The sequence below is a fragment of the Typopeltis vanoorti genome, chromosome 10, assembly GCF_054136105.1.
Source record: "Typopeltis vanoorti isolate ZY-2024b chromosome 10, IOZ_Tvanoo_1.0, whole genome shotgun sequence".
In the NCBI taxonomy this organism is placed as follows: domain Eukaryota; kingdom Metazoa; phylum Arthropoda; class Arachnida; order Uropygi; family Thelyphonidae; genus Typopeltis; species Typopeltis vanoorti.
In genome coordinates, this window is record NC_143558.1 from 122,587,635 (window position 1) to 122,600,924 (window position 13,290).

A 13,290-nucleotide genomic window follows, 5' to 3' on the forward strand; every position below is an offset into this window, starting at 1 on the left:
AATTTATTGGCATCAGTGAGACCTGGTTTTCAGATAAGATAGAGTAAACAGGAGGGATATTATTAATGATAGCTGCAGAACTTCAACCAAAAAAAAAAAAAAAGTTAAGGAAGATTGTAGATCTGATGAAAAATGGCTCATTTTCTATCTCACATGGGCTATCTGGTTTTATTTATTTATTCATATGGAGTTTCCTCCCTTTTTCTCCCTCATCCCTATTGGGGTGAGTTGAGCCCCCTCATGGGGGGGTTAAGTATTTATGGCTGTAGATCTGTGTGCGTGTTCACGGGGGCCAGTTTGCCTGCTTGCGGGATAAAAAACACCAGATAAACTGGCTGAAAAAACCCTACTGCCCATGCCCAAGACCAGCTAACTTGGCTATGGCTGAGGAAGATACTAAAATTCCTCACGTCTTCGAAAGGAATCAAACCTGGGACACTCCTTCCCCAGTCATATGGTTGTGAAGCGCACAGCCACTAGGCTAACCGCACGGACGGGCTATCCAGAATGAGAGAGAGACCAACTGGACAAAATATATTGTTGGGTTCTGCTATAGACCTGGGGGTCCAGAAGAAGAAGTGAACGACATGCACAATGATTGCAAGCTGAGCAATTATCACAGGAAACTTCAACTATGGTGATATAGATTAGAAGGAGAAAAGGGCATGTGGCAAAATGGAATTTATACAGTTACTGAAGAGCATGCCATGGAAGGGACAAGGGGGATGAGTGTTGGATCTGGTAATAGCATCAGAAGATCTGTCTATAACTACAGTAGCAACTCTACCTCAAATCAGGGAAAGTGACCACCATGCAGTCTTGTCCTGGGAGGTTGCTCAATATGTGGAAATTTCAATCAAGAAATGGTTTATGCAGAACTACAAAGCTGGCAATTATGACAAACTTAGGAGACAACCTGACAAACCTCTGTCAATCAGAAGATTGCTGGAACAGTGACATGGCATAAGAAATTATATAGAATGAATGTCATTAGTGCATGGGAATTGTTCAAGGTTTGCTTGAGCAAAGCAGTATCAGAGTGCATATCAAGGGTCAGAAGGATAAACCATGTATGACTAGCAATTTAAAGCAGGAGATGCAAAACAGAAAGCATTGTGTAAGGAATATAAACAACAATGTGATCAGCATGTCCATGAGCAATATAAAGCACAAACAAAAAGGGGCAACTAGTATGGGGAAGAAGGCTAAATCAGATTTTGAGAGAAAATGAGCTAAGCAGACCATAGTAAATCCAAAAGAGTTTTTTTTTGCTATGTAGCAAGTAAGAGAAAGAAGAATACTTAAGGAAAGATAACTTTACTCAGTACTGATGATAGGAAAGTGACATAAGTAGAAGAAATAGTTCAGTTAAGTGATCACTCTGTAGTTACTGAAGTGATAGAGATTGATGTGAGCATCAAGATAGATGAACTGAAGGTACTCGGTATACTGAAAAATATCAATGCAAATACAGAAGTGGGTCTGGATGGTATGTCAACTCGTGTTGACATACCATCCAGAACGTGCAAGTGAACTAGCGGTGCCTCTGACAAAGTTATTTAATCTAAGTCTCAGCTCTGGCAAGGTTCCAAGGGAGTGGAAAGAGGGTAAGATGGTTCCATTACATAAAAGTGGTTCCAAGACAGAATTAGCAAATTACAGTAATTTAGTATCTCTGAAGTAGTGGTTAAAGTATTGGTTAAAAGTAAAATTCAGGAATGGATGGATAGGAATATGATACTATATAGGGTGCAGCATGGCTTTGTAAAACCTGCCTTAGTAATTTATTCACATTTTATGATAAGGTGACAGAATTGGATAAAGAAAATGGCTCTACCATGATATTGATGTACTTTGCAAAGGCATTTGACAAAATACTGCATGGGAAAACTATTACATAAATTGGAGCAAATGGGAATTGATATGAAGCTGGTGAGAGTGGTGTATGGTGGAGTAGAATCAAGGCAAATGAGGGTGACTAGTGGAGTGCCCCATGGCTCTGTACTATGACCACTACTTGTTAATTTGTACATTAATGATTAGCAGAAGATGTGAAAGGGGGAGAGGGATATTGAGTCGTTTACTGATAATGCAAAAAGGAGGGCAATAGTTGATAAAGGTAATGTAGATATCTTACAGGATGATTTAAATAAACTGACAGTGAGGGCAAAGGATAATGGTTGTCAATTCAATGTAATGCGCTTCGAGATGAAAAGATTACATACCTCGTATCATATTGATGGTATTAGTTTACAGGTAACTGATGAGGCTAGGGATCTGAGGGTGATGGTGAGGCTGTATCCAAGAGATGGCAAAAAAGCTCAGAGGATTGCTTCGATGCTGAAGAACACATTAACAAGTAAATATATAGAGGTTATTACATCTCTATAGGGCTATGGTTCAGGGACCCCCCCCCCCCCAAACACACACACACACACACACACATTGATTACTGTGCACAGATTTGGTCACCTGTGTTTCTTGAATCGGGAGGTGGTGGAGACGTTTCCCTGACCAAGTGATCAAGCTCGTGACAGATCTATGGAATGTTCCCTATGAGGGCAGATTGAGGGGGGGGGTGAAATGCAGAGTTTAGCTGACAGGTGAATGAGAGGGGATAAAATAGAAACTTGTAAATTAGTAAAGGAATTCTATAAGATTGTCACACAAGAAATTTTTCAATAAATGGGTATTAGGGGGAAACTAAGGGGTAACACTTGGACGTTGTCTAAAGGTGCGAGACCAACTTCTTTACTTGGAGAGTAGTAAATGAGTGGAACAAATTGTCAGAGATGGTTGTGAGCACCCCGAACAGTGATAAATTTAAGGAAATTTATATACAGGAAATATATGATATGTATTGTGTTAATGAGTTTCTATAGCTCAGTCGGTATAAACAAAGACCTCTGGATGGAAAGACATGGGTTCGATTTCCATAAGTGACGTGAAGGACTTTATATTTGGTCTCTTTCGACAAAAGGTGAGGTAGAATCAATTCCAGGTTATTTCACCTGGAAACACAGATTTTTTTGTCCCTGTGAACACGCGCACACACACACACACATTGATTATAGTCGTGAATACTGCCTTTAAGGGATGCAGCAAGGAGTGACGAACGGCCGCATTAAATTCGTCGTGAACTAGGGGACTCTACCCGTTTTAAAGGGATGAATGAGATCAATCATGTGTTAATGGATAAAATTGGGTCTCTTACAATGAGTCTTTTGACACCATGGAGTATCCACATAAATAATAACATTAGATATTAACTAAATTACACTTCATGCTGTTTGGAGACCTAGTGTGGCTTGACATGTTTAGTAGAGCATTGTTTTTTTTACTTATCTAACCCCTACCAAACCTTTTACTACTAATGTGCTACAGGTTTATCCTAATTAAAAAATAAAAACAAATAACTTGCTGTAATCCTTCCCACTTCTCTGCTCAGCCTCTGCATTTATAACAGATTAACTGGTGCTCTTCAGGAAAGATGCAGAAATGTTTTCCATTATTAAACTACTTTTTCTATTCTCCTGATTCTGTCATCATCATCATCATCATCATGTGTCATCCAGGAGGTTGACTACCATGTTGTGACTCATAGTTGACTACGGACATAATGATAATGTGGTGAGGACCTCATCTCTTCCATATTATTGAAAGTATTCATGACTGTTGACAGGGCCAGTTTGCCTGTTCTGAGGGATGAAAAACCCAAGTTTCCTGGTGGAAAAAAAAAAAACTCTACATCCATATGAGACTGAGGAAATTTTTCTGTCAGTTGCTGTGATAAAGTTTCTGAATTTAGTTTTTCATAGAATAGAGTATGAAAAATTAAGTTTTTCATACTCTATTCCACTCAAAATGCTTGCTCGTTATCTAAAGCTGTTCTCTGCCAATATCAGTCCACCCTGGTAAAGAAATCTTGGGATATGCAGCATATCTTAAGTGACTTAAAGAGCTCCAATCTCACTCCAACTACAAGGAACCATTCGACAAATACAAATTGTGATTTTAAAGGACCAAAAGTAGAAAACTGGACACTTCCCCTCTGCAAATGAGTCCTTAGCTGAAGCTTATAGTTCAAGAGAAGAATCAAGCATAGTGCAGTGAGATTTCATCAAATATTCATTTTTCTGCAAGTGAATTATTATAATTTATTATGCAGTTATCTTCATGGAGTCAAAATGTCATTCATCGAGGAATCCCACAGTAACCATTACTCACACTACACCTATCACATCTTTCCTTAAACTTATTCACCACTCTTCAAGCAAAGAACCTAGTCTACACACTCTTACAACTTCCTGAGGTGATCCTCTTGTTCTCTCCCCAACTCATGTATTAAAAAATTTCTTTTGCATCAATCTTACTGAATCCCTTTAGTAATGTATAAGTTTCTAATATGTCCCCCCTCTCCTCTGCCTAACAAACATTGGCCTAGTTAGCTCACAATTCTTTTGTCTTTAGGTGGGAGCTGAACTTTACTACTAATGTGAGATCCCAACCTGAGTATTGTAGGCCTGAAGTACCTTGAAAAAGGTCCACGTTCGGTTTTTAGAGCAAGATTTCCAGAGTAATATAATAGATTTGCAATCATTTGTTAAATAAATAAACAAAATGCATGGTAAAGAAATTACAAGCCTAGAGAGATGAATGAATATATATATATATATATATATATATATATATATTCAATCTCATCTCCCTTATACCCTCTTTTACCTTGCGGTGTCGAGGGTCCATTGATCATCGGACCTCACTCCGTTTACAGGATAAGGTGGTCAGCCTTATGCCTCGGTGTATCCTATGGCCTGTAGTGTTGAGTTCTCAAGGCCAGTTTGCCTGCTTTGCGGTATGAAAAACCCCAGAATAAACTGGGGAAAAAACCCTGCTGTCCATGCCCATGGCTGAGGAAGATCCTTCAGCTCCTCACGTCACCGACGGGAATCGAACCTAGGACACTCCTTCCCCAGGCATATGGTTGCGAAGCGCATAGCCACTAGGCTAATCGCGCGAGGGTGTGTGTGTGTGTGTGTGTGTGTGTGTGTGTGTGTGTGTGTGTGTGTGTGTGTGTGTGTGTGTGTATATATGTATATATATATATATATATATATATATATATATAAATAAAAAATTTCACATTTGACATCCGTAGATGCCGTATGGTCACTGCTGTACCTCACATGGTTTTGGCAATGATATCTTCTGCTAGAATAAGTGGTAGGGTCGCAGATTCCCTTTCCACACTAAGTTTGTAAGACGATCACAAACATCCATGCCCACAGCAAGATTCAAACCTGCAGCCTCTTGGCTGGAGAACGCACGCTAACCATCCAGCCAACCAGGTCGACATATATATTCATCTCTTCAGGCTTGTAATTTTATATTATATATAAGACAGCCTCCGTAGCTCAGTCAGTATAGATGAAGCCCTTTGGTCAGAAAGACATGGGTTCGATTCTGTCAGTGATGTCAGGAACTTTTATCTGGTCTCTTTTGACTGAAAGGTGAGTTAGCTGGTCTCATACAGAGGTAGGGGGTTTCATCCCCCAGAACAAGCAAACCGGCCTGTTAACACATGCATCTACAGACCATAGGACACATCGGGAGACATAAGGCTAACCACCTTATCCTCGATACAGTAGTGGTTAAATGCAGAAAATATTCTTGCCACCGCAAGGTAAAAGAGGAGGGAAGGAATAATAATAAGAAAATATATAAGACATTATTTAAACTTCAGGTAAAACCTGAAGTTTAAATAATGCACAATGCAGAAGAGGCAATTGTAGTTTGTAATTGTAGAAGGTATTCATATAAAGGGAGTTAAGAGCATATGAAGCAATTCATCACAGATGCATGGTTGGTGATTAATGAAAATGAACCTGTATTTCAAACTGTTCATCTTAATGAGATTTTATATAGGTATACACAAGAATTTTGATATTTAATAAATATATAGCATGGTATTATATCTGGACATCTCAGGGTCAGTTCAATTATATACAAACTATGCATATCAATGTCAGGATTTTTTTTTTAATTTTTTATGAAATAAAACATTTTGAAAGAAGAAAAGGTAATGTTTTTTTGTTTTTTTTTCAAATATCTAAAAGAAAAAAACAAGATAAAATTTAAACAAATATGAAATTTAAAATAAAATAAATATAATAATAATTACCATGTTGGCTTTCTTGTGGTTGTCTTCTTTCTTCCTTTTCATTGTATCTCCAGCAAACCTAACATATGAACAATTAAAGATCAGGGTTTTTCTGGTTTAACAATCTTCCATCAAAAGTCACAAGATACATTTGGATCTAAACAAAATGTCTTTATTGAGAAAAATTAATGACACATTGCCCACTACAGCCCTTTGGCTGTAGTGACTGTTTCGAGGGAACACTAAAGAAATCTTTTGGAGTGTATCCAAATGTATCTACTGGGATGGGATATGCTGTAAATATCCTTTATGCAATGATACTTTCAAAGAGGTGCTTTTAGAAAAACATATAGTAGACTAGTATTTGATACTGTGGCCAATGTAGTAATTAAGAAAAGAGAAGGAACTCACTGATATTAGTTTTGAATAACTAAGTTGTAATTATTAGGATTAAAGTGAGAAGAAAAGCTCTTCAATTAAAAGGAGGAGTGCAGATTCAAATGGCTGCTTCTCAAAACAGTGACCAGAAAGTATTTAAAGAAAAGGCGGAGAACAAAATTAAGCTACCTATGTGACAAAGAATGTTGCAAATAAAAGAAAAAATATCCAAATTCATTAATTATCTAAATTTTTTTCTGTACAGAATCCATGCAGACTTTCAGGGCAATCCAAATCTAGAAGCACTGTTTAAGGCAGGGTGAATCTGGAGTGTATAGATCTGTTCTTGAAAGATTTAAAGTAGTGTTTCCCATATTTTAGGAAATTTTATGCAACCATATTTATTCAGGTTAGGCTGATTTCTAAGAGCAACTGAGTATTCTGAAAGCAATCTTTCTCTTCTAAATTTGCTGTGATGGAGCATGGGCAGTTTCTTCTAATTGATTTGATGAGTTGTATCCAAAACATGGTCAGCAAGGCCAAATGACCATAGTCATCATTGCAGCATTTTTTTGTTTTTCTATGAGGATGATGGCTGAGCTTCCTGTCTGCTTGCAAGAACAGGGAACTCGAGGTAAATCAGGAACTAAGAGCCAGTTTCAAGTGAGGCTTGAAAACTGTGCAGAAATTGTATTTCCTTAATATTCTGGCTTTTTTTCTGATGTGCCTCAAGACAAATGGGATGGTGATAGCATTACTAAAATCCTTCTGAAGAGAAAATCCTGGATTGGGGATTGATTCTTTTTTTGATTCTGTAGGAACTGAAACTATTAAATAGAAAGGTGTGGTGTATATGATTGAGTTCTGCTCCAAGACAGACTTCACTGGTTAGTGTTTTTATTAAAACATATTGTTGAGAGGGGGTGATGGGAAAGTTTCTGGACATATCTGCCAGTGTGGGTGGATTGTCCATATACTAAAACAGAGAGGCTACATTAGGTAGGCATGTTACCAAGGTGTATAAGAAAGGCTAAACTATCATTAGTTCTCTTTTCCATCGTAAATTGAATTCTAGGATGTAGATCATAGTGGTGACAGAGGAAAGAGTCTAATGTGTCTGGGCCATGAGGTTAATTATTAATAATACAATCTATTTAACACAACTGAGTATAACAATTTCCTAAACTTTTCACAAGATTAGACAGTCATCAATATTAAGGTTTGGTAAATGAAATACTTCCCCAGGGGCTTCCTTCTTGGGAGTATATGGTTAGCGGTCACAGGGTCCCGAGCTGAGCCTGACATTGCTTCCACTTACTTGTGTCAGGTTCCTTCTACAGGGTGTTCGGGATAAATTTGACAGTTTCGTAAGGAAAAAGAAAATCTTCTTTGTATCTATTAAATTTAATGAATTGACAAAAAAACATTACAGGCAGAGTTAATTACAATACTATCAACAAGATTTACTCAAAATAACCACCATTAGCATCGATCACAGCTTCAATTCTGCTTCGGAACCTCGAACAAGCTGATGCTACAGTCTCCCTGGGAAGGGCCGCAAAAACTGTTTTAATTTTATCCATTAACTGGGCTTTTGTATTACTGGAAGTGCGATTGGTGTCTTTTTCAACTGCGCCCCATACAAAATAATCCATGGGGTTAAGGTCTGGGGAGTTTGGAGGCCAAACATTTGGACTGGTGAAGTCGTAGAAATTTTCAGACAACCATTTTTGACTTTTCCCAGAGGTGTGGCAAGGGGCCGAATCCTGCTGCCATACATACGGCCTACCATTGGCTACCCTTGTTATCCAGGGCTTGACTACAGTTAGCAACTCCACGAACAAAGCCCGAATTCCAATGCCAGGGTTCTTCAACACCTGTTCCTGCAGATTTGCGAGGAATTCTGCTGTACGAACGCAATCAGATCGTCTGCTAGGGATCTTTCTTCTTGCTACATCCTCGTAGTCACCATTGCAAGTCTCTAGTTCATGCCTGATTGTTTTTACTGTATTCAGGGAGCATTGGGCAGCAGTCGTAATATCCTTATTTTGATGGCGGGCACGAATCATCATGATACAAGTTATTCTCTTCCATGATTCAGGTGGGTTCCAGCTATCCATCCTTTCTGACATCTTGTATATGAATGAAGAAGGGTCCAAACTTTTAAATGAAGAGAAGTGTGTGTTAATACATGTAACTTACGGAAAAATATAATTAATTATAAATATGTCAAATTTATCCCGAACACCCTGTATATTCTTTCCTATATGGCAGTGGTGCTCAACCTTTTTTACTATGCGAGCTACTTTTCTATAAAAAGTTATTCGGCGACTACTCTCTTATATAAATCACGTTCCCTCCAACCCGATATCTGATTACGCACAAATAAACAACACACACACACACAAAAAAAAAAAAAAACTAAAAACTTTATTTGTGCATTTAAAAATTTATTTATCACTTTTAATTATTTTAATACAACAAATAATTGAGTCCGGAACAGACCACTTGGCCTATAAGCCTGGAAAGGAAGAAGAAGAATACAACAAAAAACAAACAAATAAATATATTGGAATAAAATATTTATTTCTCTATTTTGGAAAACCAAAGTTAGAAAAAACAACAGATTGATTAAATTATTTAAATTAAATTGATTAAAAATATGAAAAGTTATTGTGAAATTTGGCAGTGTTTGGACCTCGCAATATTTTCATAGTCAAGTTGATATGAAGAAGTGGCCAATCACAGACAATCATCCAAATGATCATTTGTAATTTGGTTTCTTAATTGATTTTTTATGATGGTCATATTTGAAAAAGCAGATTCTGACAAGTATGTCAATCCGCGTAATATTAGTTAATATTGGGAATTTTTCATGTGCATACTTCCAAATGACTACATTGTTTATTGATTTTAAATGTAAACTATTCTAAATGTTTATTATCTCAAGTTCTACTTCAGCTTGGTTTATATCAAACAGCCCACTAATTTTATTTGAAAATTCTGTGATGTTCAAGTTTTCTTGAAATGTGTTATTCATAAAAGATACAATCATTTCAGTTTTATTAAAATCTTTAAATCTTGAATTTATTTCTTCCTCAACTAATTCTATTTCACGAATCAATTCTTTTAAATCATAGCGAAGCATTTCTTGATTTTGTTCAAAAAATTTTAATAAACATGGGAGGTGTCTAAATTCGTGGTCATTTATATTTTTCTTTAATAAAAGTAAGTATTGTTGGAAAGTTTTATTGAACTTAACATGGCAATTAAATTTTTATCTCTACCTTGTAACTCTACATTTAAATTGCTTAATTTCGTACAGAAATCTACTAAAAATTATAAGTGTAACAACCATCTTTTATCACTCAATTGTGGATAAATATCTCCTTTTTCATCAAGAAAATTTTTTATATCATTAATTAATACAAGAAATCTTTCTGAAAATTGACTTCTGCTGAGCCAGCGAACATTATTGTACAACAGAAATTCCCTATCATCATTTGCCTGTAATTTAAATAACCGCTGTTGCAGGGCTTTTCCTCGAACAGAATTTACAATTTTAAATGTAATATCCAAAACATCATTTGTGTTTAATCTTTTACTACACAGTACTTGTTGGTGAATAATACAGTGGTACGTTTAAAAAATCCTGATATTTGTCATCGTTTTTACATAATGAAATGAAGCCTGATTTATTACCCATCATTGCAGGAGCACCATCAGTAGTAATAGACACAAGTTTAAAAAGTGGAAGTTTGTGTTGTTTCACAAATTCATCAAATGCCAAAAAAATGTCTTCTCCCAATAATGGTATAATTTTCAAAAGTTCTTCTTCACTTGAATATCTTAAAATACTATGTGAATAAATACCATTAGCTAAGCAATATCAGTGAAGTTGTTTGATTCATCAAATTGTAATGAAAACGCAACACACTGGTGGATGTCTGACATTAACCTGACCTGGAAACTTTTCTCCAGCAATTGGAACTCTTCTTTGCGGCAATTTGAAACCTTGTCTGCAGCCTAGAAGTAGTCTCTCTCTAGCGACGTCTTGAACCGAGAAGCTCCTCTCTCAAGCAACGTGAATCCGGGCGGTCTCTCTGACGGCAACTCTGGAACCGGGACCCCTTCTGCTTGCTTCAGTCCCTTTTTATTAGGTCTCCTCTGAGACCTCGCATGAAGTTTGGCAACGCCCAAAGAATTGGTATGAGTCTTTCATCTTAAGTTTCAAGTTTGGCACACACCTTTTGTTCTCCTCTGCTTTCTTTGGATTGTAAGTTGCCAGCCATCGGAAAGTTGTTTGTACTCTGACTGACTTCGGAGATCTTTACATTTAGAGCCTGCAAGCCTTTCTCATACAAGTTTCAATAACAATCTTTCTAATGCCACCATGTACAGCTTCGGCGACAAAAACATTGCCTTTGTTTTTAACACTCTAACATATTCTTATTAAAGCAGTATATACAGTTAGCTTCAAAAGAGTTATTTACAAAAACATCTAATGCAAACTATACCGAGACAAAGTTTATTTTTTTACAATATTCACATGGGACTTAACCTAAGTAAAAAATCGATGTAATGTGCTTTGGAATATTTAATATTTAAGCTACAATCGAGTTTTTACACTTTGCTTATAATCGTATTCACTCGGCTCGCTGTTTGACTTCCACTGATCCAAATTAATTCATTTACCCAGACTTTTCGCTCTGCGATTGACGGGTTGAACACCCCTGCTATATGGTTTCACTTGGCTGACTCTTGCTTGCTTTGACCCCGAGAGTGTCTTTCCTTTTCCCAACTTCTACTCTAGCTGGTAGAGGGCAGCAGCTCTACTAGTACTTGCTGGAGCGCTGTGGTGGAGAAGGCAACGGGAAACCACTCCACTAATATCCCTAGAAAATTTTAGTAGCAATGAATAGAACTTATAAGGGGGCAACTACCAGCCTGGCAAACCAAGGTGGTGTCTCTTGGCACAGAGAGGAAAAGAACGTGCACATAGAAATGGATACAACATCAGGGAATAAGGATGCTTCAAGGGCTGATGTTCCTCTTGATCAAACTCTAAAAGTGACATAAAACAAGCTATAAACAAATTGAAAATGAAAGATTGTCAGAGAATCAAAATTGCAACATGGAATGTGAGAACAATGAACAGATGTGGAAAATCTCAAACAAGAAATGGACAAAGGAAAAAGTGATATCATAGGGCTCCGTGAAGTCAGATGGGAAGGAATAGGTGATTTTTATAGTAAGAGTAATTTACTCAGGTGGAGATAAAAAGGAAAAAGGAGTTGCACTTGTTTTTAATAAAAGAACAGCAAAGAGCATCATTAGCATAAACTGCCTGAATGACAGGATTATGGTGGTAAAATTGAAGGCTGAGCCGGTGGACGACAACAATGCAGGTATATATGCCAACAAGTCAAGTGACCATTCAGATGAGGAAATGTACGAACAATTACAATAACTAATTAAGGAAGAAAAAATAAAAGACTATATGATTATAACAGGAGATTGGAATGGAGTTGTAGGAGAAGAAGAGGATGGGAGTGTAGTAGGAAGATAATAGAATTGATTACATTATAGTAAAGCAAAGATGCAAGAATAGTGTAAAAAATGCATGCACGTATCCTGGAGCTGATATTTACTCTGACTACAACCTACTATTCATAAAAATAAATGTGAAACTAAAGAAAATAAAAGAAGCTACGAAAAGGAAAAATGGAACTTAGAGAAATTAAAAAATACCAAGGAATTTGGAAATAGATTGGAGAAAGAATTAGAGGAAACAAGTTTTGTCAAAACTGAAAATCCAGAAAAGAAATGGGAACAAGTTAAAGAGAAAAGCCAACTGCAGAAGAAGAAATTGGATATGTAAGAGCTAAAATAATAAAAAAAATCTTGGATAACTAATGAGATTATTTCTCTAATGGAAAAAAAGAAGAAAATGGAAAAATAAAGACACCCCAGAAGAGAAAATACAATATAGAACCCTGAATGACAAATTGAGAAGGGAAGCAAAAAAAAAAAAGAAGAGAAGATTGGCTTAAAAAACAATGCAAAGAAATGGAAAATTATGAGAGAGTGGGAAGGTATTATCTTTTATATGAAAAAGCAAGAAGCATGAATTGCAAGAGAAATGGAATTTGAGCTAGAGGCATAGAAAATAAGAATGGAGAAATCATAACTGAAGAGGATAAAATCCTAATGAGATGGAAGGAGTACATTGAAGATCTATATGACAAGGAAAATAGACCAAATGAGTTGCCATTAGAAGATATAAAGAAGGTAAATGAAGACGATCTAGGTCCAGAGATTTTTAAGACAAGTAGAAATGGCCATTAAAGAACTAAAATGTGAAAAGGCAGAAGGAATAGATGAAATGCCTGCAGAATTCCTGAAACAACTTCAGAAAAAAGGAACTGAAGAAATAACCAAAATAATAAATTTAATTTATAACAAAGGAGAACTACCAAAAGATTTTATGATCTTAACATTTATATTCTATACCAAAGAAAAGTAATGCAGTAAACTGCAAGGATTTTAGAACAATAAGCTCATTTCCCATACATCAAAAATACTTATGAGAATCTTAACACGAAGAATTTCATCTAATTCAAAGTGGAAGAATTTCTTGGAGAAGATCAGTTTGGTTTCAGGAAGGGTAGAGGAACAAGAGATGTGATCGGACTGTTAAGAATGGTTAGTGAAAGAAGTCTGGAAGTGAATAAGGAAGTTAATATCTGTTA

At 36.5% G+C, this 13,290-nt stretch overlaps 1 protein-coding gene across 4 annotated transcripts in view; it reads right to left on the reverse strand.

Annotated features, from left to right (window-relative positions):
* LOC150102755 (uncharacterized) overlaps window positions 1–13,290 on the reverse strand; it is a 203,254-nt gene that overhangs the window by 7,471 nt on the left and 182,493 nt on the right. For all 4 annotated transcript variants that reach the window (XM_090399056.1, XM_090399057.1, XM_090399054.1 and 1 more), the window contains exon 8: window positions 6,182–6,239. In XM_090399056.1, the coding sequence (XP_090255182.1) occupies window positions 6,182–6,239 (58 nt within the window). The remainder of the gene's footprint in view (window positions 1–6,181; window positions 6,240–13,290) is intronic.